The 12,507-nt window shown below is 45.3% G+C and overlaps 1 protein-coding gene across 1 annotated transcript in view; it reads left to right on the top strand.

Annotated features, from left to right (window-relative positions):
• The window catches only part of LOC145343392 (leucine-rich repeat and immunoglobulin-like domain-containing nogo receptor-interacting protein 2), a 286,584-nt gene extending 275,087 nt beyond the window's left edge, over nucleotides 1-11,497 (top strand). The window contains exon 3 of the mRNA XM_080189612.1: nucleotides 9,288-11,497. Within this exon, the coding sequence (XP_080045738.1) occupies nucleotides 9,288-11,141 (1,854 nt within the window). The 3' untranslated portion in view covers nucleotides 11,142-11,497. The remainder of the gene's footprint in view (nucleotides 1-9,287) is intronic.
• Nucleotides 11,498-12,507: the final 1,010 nt, after the last annotated feature.

Raw genomic sequence — 12,507 nt, 5'->3', positions numbered from 1 at the left:
CGGACCCTTAGTCACCTTTCAATTTTCTTTTATTTGTTCAAGGGATGTGGGTATCGCTAGCTAGGCCAACATTCCTTGCCCGTCCCTAATTGCTCTTGAGAAGGTGATGATGAGCTGCTTCCTTGAAACTGTTGCAGAACTTGTGGTGCAGGTACACCTATGGGAAGGGATTTCCAGAATTTTGACCCAACAAAGATGAAGGAACAGTGATACATTTCCAAGTCAGGATGGTGAGTGACTTGGAGGGGAACTTCCAGATGGTGGTGTTCTCATGCAACTGCTGTCCTTCTCCTTCTAGAAGATAGGGGTCGTGTGTTTGGAGCATGCTGTCGAAGTGATCATGGTTAGTTCTTGCATCTTGTTCAGTGCATCCTGCAGAGGGTACATACACGGCTGCCACTGTGTATTAGTAGTGAATGTTGAAGGCAGTGGATGGGGTGACAATCAAGTCTTGGTGCTAAGCTTCTTGAGTGTTGTTGGAGCTGCACACATGTAAGTGGAGAGTATTCCATCACACTCCGGGCTTATGCCCTGTAGACGGTGGAAAGGTTTTCGGGAGCCGGGAGGTGAGTTACCCACCAGAGAATTCCTCACCTCTGACCTGTATTTATTTATTAGTTTGTGGTTACTCTAGGCGGAATTCTCCCATCCCACTGGTGGGACATAAAATTTGGGAGCCCATTTAAATGTCCATTAACATCAGTTGGGAATTTCCAGACTTGGAACACACAGAGCCAGGAAATACCACGCAATATCTCTTTATGCTATCAACCCATCTTGAATCCTTTGTTTAACAAAAATCCATCTCAAGTGTGAAGGGACAGAGATCCATATTTTCATTATCCTGAGTAGCAAAGCCCTTCCATTAAAGTTATTCTCCAATATCCTTCGCTTTCCAAATGCAGCAGCAATCTCCAAATCAGCTAATAAGAAATGATTGAGAGCTGGGAACTAATGTTCAGTCAATTTGCCCTCTCTCTCTGTGCTGGAAGGTCTCTAGCTTCTCTTGTATTTATTGGTGTCACAAGTAGACTTACTTGATTACATTGCAATCACCATACTCCGGTGCATGTTCGGGTACACTGAGGGAGAATTTAGCATGGCCAATGCACCTAACCAGCACATCTTTCAGACTGTGGGAGGAAACTGGAGCGCCTGGAGGAAACCCACGCAGACATTGGGGGAACGTGCAGGCTCTACACGGTGACCCAAGCCAGGAATTGAACCCAGTTCCTTGGCACTGTGAGGCAGCACTGCTAACCACTTTTTTTTTAATTCATTTGTGGGATATGGGTGTTGCATTTATTGCCCATCCCTAGTTGCCCAATGGCAGTTGAGAGTCAACCGCAATGCTATGGTTCTGGAGTCACATGTAGGCCAGACCAGATAAGGATGACAGATTTCCTTCCCTAAAGGACATGAGCAAACCAGATGGGTTTTTCTGACAATTGACAATGGTTTCATGGTCATCATTAGATTCTTAATTCCAGATACTTTTATTGAAGTCAAATTCCACCAGCTGCTGTGGTGGGATTCGAACCAATACCACTGGCAGAAAGATAAAGCTGATTAGCTGTGTTTCTGAATTAATAGTCTAGCGATAATACCACGAGGCCATCACCTCCCTTACCTTGGAGGCAGCAGCCGCATTGTTGAGACTGAGAGTTCACCTAAGCCAGAACTTGAACATCATCGTCATTTCATTATGTGGCACCCTCGAGCCACAGTAATATCAGAAAATAAAAAAGTAAGAAGTTTTGTTTCTGTGGAAATTCAATTTTTTACTCTGCTTAATGAGATACGCTGCAGGTATTTCTGTGGTTCATTGTATTTAATAGTGCTTCCTAAAACGTAATATTTAAGTGAAACAGCATGCTTGGAACTCAAATGGATTCCTCTTCACCTCTTACACACTCTCTGAAATGGAATAACTGACAGATTTACAAAGCAGTCTCCATTTTAAAATAACATACCTTTCGATATGATTCCATGAGTCAGTCTATCTCCACATTGTGCTGTGTATTTGTTATGGACACTTCATGTTCCTGTAAGTTGGGCACCGCCGACTAAATGAGTTTGACCCATTCTTCAGGCAACAAGTCTGCAGTCAGGCCTCTGTGTAACACTGCTGGAGGATATTGCAGAGAAAACAGCGAACGAGGCACTTTGCATACACGTTCCGGAGGTCAGCAGCGACAAGCTGTTTTACACTGGGGATTTTGAAGACCTAGAGTACCTGGAATATTTTCAAGTGCTGACAGACCAGCATTTTCTGTTTTTATTTCTGATTTTTAATATCAGCAATATTTCCATTTTATCTCCCTGCCAGTGGTGCTGCTGTTTTTGATGAATAATTAATGCACGGCTTCTGAATGTTTCATTCCACAGTATACTTTAACATTCAGAGATCCTTATGTGCATAATACAGCGGTCCACCAGTTCCACACTGGGGTGATTTGGGTTTCCACGTACAACTCTTTCTTCAAACAGGAGAAGATTCAAATTCCCTGCCCACTAGAAAGCTGGAGTTGCAATTCAACCCACTGCAGAATATTTGATTTTCTGAGACACAGAGAATGAATGGAATGCATATTTTTGTTTATTCAATCGTGGGGCTTCACTGGCTAAGCCAGCATTTATTGCCCACCCCTAGTTTCCCTTGGGAAAGTGGTAGTGGGCTACCTTCTTGAAATTTGCAGTCCATGTGCTGCATGTACACTCACAGTGTTGTTAGAGAGTGAATTCCAGGATTTTGACTCAGCAACTGCAAAGTAACAGCAATTTATTTCCAAGTCAGGATGGCAAGTGGCTTGGAGGGGAACTTTCAGGTGGTGGTGTTCCCGTGTATCTGCTGCCCTTGTCCTTCTAGATGGAAGTGGTCATGTGTTTGGAAGGTACTGCCAAAAGATCTTTGGTGAATTGTTGCAGTGCATCTTGTAGATAGTACAGACTGCTGCCACTGAACATCGGTGGTTAAGGGAAATGATGTTTATGGATGTGGTGCCAATCAAGCAGGCTGTTTTGTCCTGGCTGGTGTCAAGCTTCTTGAATGTTGCTGGAGCTGCACCTCTCCAGGCAAGTGCGGAGTATTCCATCACACTCCTGACTTGTGCATTGTAGGTGATGCAGAGGCTTTGGAGAGTCAGGAGGTGAGTTACTCTCCGCAATATTCCTAGCCTCTGACTTGTTCTTGTAGCAACTCTGTTTATGTGGCAAATAGAACAGACAAGTTCGTACTCATGTGGTGGAACCTTACCAGCCCTGGAAAGTTGGGGTTAGAGACAGGACCAGAAGCAAAACGAGAAACAAAAAGAGATTGGTTCAGCTCCCTGATGCCCTCCCACCTTCGAGGGATTAAAATTTTTAAGTTTATTTATTAGTGTCACAACTAGGCTTACATTAACACTGCAATGAAGTTACTGCAAAAATCACCTAGTCACCACGCTAAGGGAGAATGGCCTAACCAGCATGTCTTTTAGAAAGGAAACTTGTGCATCTGGAGGAAACCCATGCAGAGATGGGGAGAAGGTGCAGACTCCACTTGGACAGTAACCCAAGCTGGGAATCGAACCCAGGACCCTGCTGCTGTGAGGCAGCAGTGCAAACCACTGTGCCCCCATGCCACACAATGATTTGGCAAGAGGTGGGATACCAGCGGCAAGGGCTGTCCATCCGTCAACAGTGGACAGGCAGTGACAATATTTTATGTTTACTCGGAATTTGCAACAGTTGGGAAAGACTGTCAGGCAATCTGGTGAACAGCGCATGGACTCTGTCAACCCACAACCCCAGCTGCAGATGAGAGGAAGCAGCCCCACAGCAGGAGGCTCTTTAATGTTTAGGCTGTGGAGATGCTCAGTGATAGCAAATGGCAAGGCTGCTGTCTGCACCTTTCGCCACCTTGCCATTGAATCAGTGCAGAGAGCTGTTTGCCACTGGCCATATCCACTCACCTATCAGGTGGCAAAATAGAATTTACAATTGGATGTGACAAATGAGAGCTTGTAAGGTTCAAGAAAGACTGAAAAGTTTCTGGTTGTTTTCTTTTGAAAATAATCAATAGACTCAGAGAGGGGGGACCTAATTAAGGGTTTGATAAAAATATGAAGATGTTTGTTTAGTCATGGGAGTACTCGTCATAGGAGATGTAAAACCAAGAACAGGGTCATGAATATAAGATCGTCATTAATAAATCCAGTAAGGAATTCAGGCAAAATCTTTAAAGCTCATTTACTAATGTCACAAGTAGGCTTATATTCACAATATAATAAAGTTACTGTGAAAATCCCCTAGGTGCCATACTCCGGCACCTGTTTGGAAACATTGATGGAGAATTTAGCATGGTCAATTCAGCTAACCCACACATCTTTCAGACTGTGGAAAGAAACCGGAGCACCCGGAGGAAATCCACGCAGACACGAGGAGAACGTGCAAACTCCACACAGACAGTGACCCAAGCTGGGAATCGTACATGGGTCCCTGGCGCTGTGAGGCAGTGGTGCTAACCACTGTGCCACCCAATTCACCCAGAGAACATTAGAATTTGGAACTTGCAACTACGAAAGGTGGTTGAGGCGAGTAGCATTTAAATGGAAGCGATCAAAGACCAGGGCAGGGAAAAGAATGGGAGGATATGTCAATAGGATTAGATGAAGTATGGCAGTGGTCAATTGTGTAGAGTTTAAACCTAAGTACAGATCACATGGATTGAGTGGCCTGTGCCTGTTCTGCAAAAGCTATGAAATTCTGTCGGAAGAGATTCCAGGTCGTGGAGGTGCAGCTCAGTAGGCAAAAAGCTCACCCCAATTCACATCAGACTAATAACTCAAGTGCAAAAAAAAATCTACCCCCATATAAACGGAGAACGGAGTTGAGGAGGAACTTCTTCACTCAAAGGGTGGTGAATCTCTGGAATTCTCTACCCGTTGATGTGGTGGAGGCTACCTCGCTAAATATATTTAAGTCACGGGTAGATAGGTTTTTGGTAGGCAAGGGAATTAAGTGTTATGGGGAGAATGCGGGAAAGTGGAACTGAGCCACTTCAGATCAGCCATGATCTTATTGAATGGCGGGGCAGGCTCGAAGGGCTAGATGGTCTACTCCTGCTCCTACTTCTTATGTTCTTAAAGAACAGTACAGCACAGGAACAGTACAGCACAGGACAAGTGCTATTTTCAGGGAATTGTGGACCTGTATGCCTAGATCCTTCAGTATGTTATGTCCAATGATGACTTTAAAAATTCTATTTAATTTTAGCTTTGTAGAAAAGATACTTAATTTTTATTGCATAAATGTTATGCTGTTTATATCAGCATTTACATTAGGTAGCATCATTAATCCTTGCTCATTAGAAATTCACAACTTGACCTGATTTATGTGTAACTTAACTGTGAAGAAGTATTGGCTTATAGAGTACTATTATTGGATAAATAAGTAAGAAGTCTCACAACCCCAGGTTAAAGCCCAACAGGTTTATTTGGAACCACAAGCTTTCGGAGCACTGCTCCTTCATCAGGTAGGTGGACGAGCTGTGTTCCGAAAGCTGGTGATTCCACATAAACCTGATGGACTTTAACCTGGTGTTGTGAGACTTCTTACTGTGCCCACCCCAGTCCAACGCCGGCATCTCCACATCTCGGATAAATCAGCCAATGTATTCGCTGAACAGAGGTCGCAAGTTCAGGTCACACAACGGCAAGTGGTGAAATCAAATTCAACAAACCTGGTGGCGAGCAGCAGAAAAAACGTACATCTCCTGGATTAAATCAACTGACTCATTGATGTGCTCCAGGAAGAGAAATTGTTACTTGGCCTGGTATACTTTGACACTAATGCCATGCTGTTTTGTTGATCCTTAACGCCCTATGGGGAAGTAAGAATGGTCAATAAATACTGCCTTGTCAGTTTTAGTCAAGCACAATTAATTGAGGCAACAGTGATTTATTAATGAATAAACTTGTCATGCAACTGCAATGTACCTGTGGCTAACATGTCTATCACTTCATCAGAACCAGCAAGCTTAAATGGATACTGATGTGAATAAAAGCTACAAGATTCTTGAACATGAAGTCCAGAGAAATACTTCTAAAAGACAAGAAAGGATCTTTAAATTTCTCTCCCATCTAATCAGATTCTCCTTACGGCTTATGATTCCCCCAGCCTCGGCTTTAGATTTCTTTAGGCTATTGGAACCTCCATGATGTTTCCAAGCAACATATGTGCTGAAGAAAATGTTAATTGGCCTTTCAAGCCAAAACCTATTGCTTATATTTTCTGCTGCATTTTGTTTGCTTCTGTGTGACTTAATCTTGCGTAATAAATTTAATTGACCACTTAGCCTGAAGAACATCTTTAACATTGTGGTGTGGTTTTCGCTCAGCAAATAAAACATGTTATAAGTTTTCATGCACAATTCAGTTGTGGTCATGACTAAGTCAAAGGAATGAGAGTAATTCTGCAGCAAACTAACCCAATTATTCCATTTGTATGCTTTTAATCATAGATCATGCAAGTCTATTTATGGAAGCCGCCTTTTGTATAAAATAAGATTTGATTTATTATTGTCACAGTGAAAAGTGTTATTTCTTGCATGTTATACAAACAAAGCATACCATTTATAAAGTACATAGAGGAGAAAGAGAGAGTGCAGGATGTAGTGTTACAGTCAGGTCATAGGGCAAGGTCATAGAGAAAGAGCAACTTAATATGTGCCAGGTCCATTCAAAAGTTTGATGAAGCTGTTCTTGAGTCGATTACTGTGTGATCTCAGACTACTGTATTTTTTTCCTATTAGAAGGGAGAATGACTGGGGTGCGAGAGATCCTTGATTTTCCTGGCTGCTTTTCCAAGGCGGTGGGAAGTGTAGACAGAATCAAGGGATGGGGAGTTGGTTTGTGTGATGGACTGGGCTATGTTCACAACCCTTTGTAGATTTTTATGGTCTTAGGCAAAGCAGGAGCCATACCAAGCTGTGATATATCCAGAAAGGATGCCTTCTGTGGTGCATCTGTAAAAATTGATGAGTCATAGCGGACATGCCAAATTACATTAGCCTCCTGAGAAAGTGAAAGTGTTGGAAATCAGTCTAAATCACAACATTTTCCATATAAGAATTTTTTTTTATCATTCATAAACAGATGAATGTTTTCACTTGTTGCATGTCTCCATTAAAATTGAATGGTTCTGTACACTTTTATAGTCACTTTGGGTCAGCACTCAATCCTATCCTGGCTTCAGTAGTATTAGTCTGTTCTAAGCATCATACTTTTCATGTGGATTAGTAACTTAACTCTGAAGTTATGGTAGCACAGTGGTTAGCACTGCTGCCCCACAGTGCTAGGGTTCTAGGTTCAATTCTAGCCTTGAGTGACTGTTTCTTTGTAGTTTGTATATTCTCCCTGTTTATGTGTAGGGTTGCCCCGCTTTCCCCCAAAATGTGGAGGTTAGGTTCAATGGCCATGCTGAATTTCCCCTTCGTGTCCCAAGATGTGTCGATTAGGGGGATTAGCAGGGTAAATATGTGGAGTTATGGGGATAGAGCCTGGGTAAAATACTCTGTTGGAGAATCAGTGGGCCGAATGGACTCTTTCTGCACTGTAGGGATTGACTACCTTTCTCCAAACTTGTGTGAGAGTCAGAGTTGCAATGGCTATGACCTGTACTGGGTGACTGTATCTTCTCCATGTGTGTTTCATAATTTTGCCTGAGGGCGGATTTCGTTAATACTTGATGAGGAAAATGTTTGTTTTGAGTTGCTTTATCCCAAGTGCCTCAATGGGGTTCATTTCTCTTAACCCCCGCACCCCACCCCCCCACCCTCCTTTGGTAGGTTCTCTGGCAGTGGGACAAGTCAGACAGATGAAATGCTGTCAACTTTAGCTGGATTGGATGATCCTGCAGGTGATCAATGGTGAACTGCCTCTGCCAGCAGGAAACGCCTAGTGGGGGCGATTGGTGGGAGTTGAGGAGGGTGGAATCTTAGCCAAAGCTGTATCCATCTTAGTCCCATGGGACGGGATGCTGAAGGGTTTATTCTGTTTAACTCAAGTAAGGTGACTCACCAACTGACATTGTGATTTTCTTAGTTTTATATCATTAAAACAAGAGAAGTTTTACCAGTGGCCCTAAATGGATCCAATAACATTTATTTTGCCCTGTGCATCCATATCACTGCGAATCATGTCTCAATGAGTTGAATTCAGCCTAGTCTCCCCATGTGTTACATCAGAGAGATTGACAAAGTATGAGGATATAAAAAGAGACAGAAATCCAGCCTGAATCACAGGGGAGGTTCACCGTTACACTGCTTAGGTCCTGCTATTGTATAAGCTGTTATCATGAATTAACTCCAATAAATGAAAGAAACTTACAATAAAGATTGACATCACTGGATTATAATCACTGGAGTTTAGAAGAGTGTGGTGGGATTTCATAGACACTAACAAAATTCCAACAAGGTTAGGCTGGCACAGTGGTTAGCACTGTTGCCACACAGCTCCAGGGATCTGGGTTTGATACCTGGCTTGGGCTGCTGTCTGTGTGGAGTTTGCACATTCTCCCCGTGCCTGCGTGGGTTTCTTCCGGGTGCTCTGGTTTCCTCCCACAGTCCAAAGATGTGCCGGTTAGGTGCATTGGCTCTTATTCCCCTGGGATGAATAGGATAGAGGGATTAGCGGGATAAATAGGTGAGGTTCGGGGGATAGGGCGTAGGTGGGACTCGATGTCGGTGCAAACTCGATGGGCTGAATGGCCTCCTTCTGCACGGTAAGGTTTCTATGATTCGATGACAGTTCAGATTTGTAAACAATGTTCTGAATGATGGGGGTGCCCAGAACTGGGGGTCATAGTTTGAGGACAAGGTGTAAACCTTTTAAGAATGAGGTGAGGAGAAATTCTTTCACCCAGAGGGTGGTGAATGTGTAGAATTCACCATCACAGAAAGTAGTTGAGGCTGAAAGGTGTGATTTCAAGAATAAATTAGATATAGCTCTTGGGGCTAAAGGGATAAAGGGATATGAGGGAAAGGGGGAATTGGGATATTGAATTTGATGATTAGCCATGATCAAAATGAATGGCGAAGCAGGCTCAAAAGCCCGAATGGCCTACTCCTTGTTCTAGTTTCTGTTTCTATGTCACTGAGCTGCCATGGTATTGGCTGCAGTCCAATATTGGTGTTGTTCACAAACTGTCTCAGACTCATTCCTGCGGCGCTAACAGTTGCATGTTGAGTAAAGTTTGAATAACCAGAAGTTTTATTCTTTTCCATTCTTGTTCCCTCTCTGTCGCAGGCCCTTGACGCAATGGTGGACTGCATTGGCAAAGTCATGCTGCAGGCGGCCATATCGTGTTGGCAGCCGTTCCTGGGCCTGGCGCTGATCATTGTCCTCACCGGGTCGGCGATGGGATGCCCAGCACGCTGCGAGTGCGCGGCGCAGAGCAAATCCGTCACCTGCCATCGCAAACGCTTGACTGTCATCCCTGAGGGCATCCCTATCGAAACCAAAATTTTGGACCTGAGCAAGAATAAGCTAAAGAACATCAATCCTGATGAGTTTGCATCATATACCTTACTGGAAGTAATAGACCTTAGTGAAAATATCATCACGATTGTGGAACCTGGATCTTTTAGTAATCTTTTTAACTTGCGCTCCCTACGCCTAAGAAGCAACCGCCTAAAACTGATTCCCCTCGGTGTTTTTAGTGGATTGTCTAACTTGACAATGTTGGACATCAGCGAGAACAAAATAGTCATTTTGCTGGACTACACCTTTCAGGACTTGCGCAACCTGAAGTCTCTTGAAGTGGGGGACAATGACTTGGTTTACATTTCACATCGCGCCTTCAGTGGGCTGCTGGCACTTGAGCAGCTAACCCTTGAGAAATGCAACCTTACGGCGGTGCCAACGGAAGCCCTGTCTCACCTTCACAATCTCATCCGCCTCCGGCTGTGCCACCTCCACATCAGTGCCATCCACGCGTATTCCTTCAAAAAGTTGTACCGACTGAGGCACCTGGAGATCGACCACTGGCCCCTGCTGGATGTGTTACCTGCCAACAGCCTGCATGGCCTCAACCTCACTTCCCTGTCCATCACAAACACAAACCTGTCCGCCATACCCTACGGGGCGTTCAGGCACCTGATTTACCTGGTGTACCTGAATCTGTCCTACAACCCCATCAGCATTGTCGAATCGGGCATGCTACAGGACCTGATACGTCTTCAGGAGCTGCACCTGGTCAGGGCGCAGTTGCTCACCATCGAGCCCCGGTCCTTTAAAGGACTGCATAGCTTGCGGGTCCTGAATGTGTCCCACAACCTGCTGGACACACTGGAGGAGAGCGCGTTTCAGGCGGTGAAAAACCTCCAGCTGCTCTGCATCGACCACAACCCCCTGGCGTGCGACTGCCGGCTGCTGTGGATCCTGCAGAGGAGGAAGGCGCTGAGGTTCTCGGAGGAGCAGCCCACCTGCGCCTCTCCGGAGAGCATCAGGGGGAAGCGGTTCCAAGATTTCAACGACCTTTACCTGCCCAGCTACTTCACCTGTCAAAAACCCCAGATCCGAGACAAAAGCCCACAGCACCTGGTGATTGATGAAGGCCAGGTGGCCCAATTCATTTGCCGCGCTGATGGCGACCCCCTCCCAGTTATCTCCTGGCAATCCCCACGCCGGAGGCTGATCACCTTCAAGTCGAACGGGAGGGCCACGGTGCTGGGAGACGGAACGCTGGAACTCAAGTTCACCCAGGTCCAGGATAGCGGAGTCTACGTTTGCGTGGCGAGTAACGCGGCTGGCAACGATACCTTCTCCGCAACGTTACTGGTGAAGGGGCTTTCTGAGAACCTGCTGGGGAACAGGAGCTCTCTGTACATGACCGATCTGAATGACACCCACCCCAACGGGACACACGTGCACATGACAGTCGCGCTGGATCTCAAGACTATATTGGTGTCCACGGCCATGGGTTGCTTCACCTTCCTCGGCGTGGTGCTGTTCTGTTTCCTGCTGCTCTTTGTGTGGAGCCGGGGGAAGGGCAAACACAAGAACAACATCGACATTGAGTACATCCCTCGCAAGTCCAATGGCGCCGCAGCTGACACTGAACAAGGAGGCACGCGGAGGTTCAACATGAAGATGATATAAGACAAAAAGCCAACAGCAAGAGGCTGTACTTCCTGGAATAAAAGAAACCTTTAAGCTGTCTGCTCATTGTGGGGCTAAATCTTCCCTTGGGTGACGCTCCCTGGAATGTCACAGGGAGCCGGTAACCGCTGCCGTGACAACACACATGGTTTATCATGGAAAGTGGAGATTTGGTGTTGCTTACGTGGCTCCCGTGCCTTGAATTTAAACGGGGGAAGCGCCGGTGGACACTGGGCTTCTTTCAATAGCGTGGTTCAAATGACAGCCCATGTTGCACATCTCTGATGACTTAATCTGACCGGTAAACCGCTTTTGTCGAGTGAGAGGGAAGATCTTTCGATGTGTTTGTTTCAGAACTTTGCCAGGCCAGGAGAATTCGGAAGGTGGAGGTCTCCACAAAATGCACCAGTGGATTTCCACATTGGGGGGGGAGGGGGGGGGTGAAAAAAAAACGACCGTCGATGAACCCTCACATCAGTGCAGATTGTGTGAAAAAATACTGAGGGTCTTGATGGGTGGTGGGTGGGGGAGGGCTTGGGCGTAGGGATAGGGTAGGGGCTGGTGGGGGGGGTGGGGGGGTGGGGTGAGATGATCAAAGTTGAATGCAGGGAGGGAGTAGGGCTATTCTTTTTAATGGAAGTCATTTTTTTTTAAAAGCAATATGAATGGAGTGTTCCTTGGTGTACGAGACATGCCAGCATTGGATTTGGGCAGAGGAGGTGCTGACAATTATGAGCCCAAAACATTTGCTTTGTACACCTTCAAGTTCATCAGGCTACCATTCAATGACAATATTTCACCGTCAGACCTAAATGCAAAATAAAATTAAAAAATCAGCGAAAGAAATTTTTAAAAAATTGGAATTTTTTATATATGTTGACTTATTTTCTGCATTGATTCGGGGGACAAATCACGTCTCTGAATCGATGGCAGAAGTGTCCAAATGAAGAAATCACTGCATGATTCTGAAATGGTAGCTATCTTGGTAATCCCATTGCAAGGTCAAACCTGGTCTCTGGAGGGGTGGGTATCTTCCCTGACTCTTAATGATGGGATAGCACCAGACTTGGCTATGATTCTCCCCCCCCGCCCCCGTTTATCCACGATAATCTGCCAAAACTTGCTATTCATGGTGCTGATGAAGAATGGTAGGTTGGGAAAGCTGTGGAAAGAGTGTTCACACCCATTCAATCTTATCTCAGTGCTTCAGTGTCATGGAGGAATGAGGGAACACTGGGCAGGAAAGCAGCCAGCGAAACATGGGGCATGAGCTGTTCTGACACTAACAGTGGGGAGCCGTATGTTTGTGCGTTGCCAACTACAATTGAACCCAAAGTTAACAAGCCTTAAGGCCACATTCTACATT

The sequence above is a fragment of the Carcharhinus amblyrhynchos genome, chromosome 5, assembly GCF_965287045.1.
Source record: "Carcharhinus amblyrhynchos chromosome 5, sCarAmb.v2.hapA, whole genome shotgun sequence".
In the NCBI taxonomy this organism is placed as follows: Eukaryota; Metazoa; Chordata; class Chondrichthyes; order Carcharhiniformes; family Carcharhinidae; genus Carcharhinus; species Carcharhinus amblyrhynchos.
Note: the sequence above shows the minus strand (reverse complement) of the source record. Positions and strands in the feature narration are given on the sequence as shown.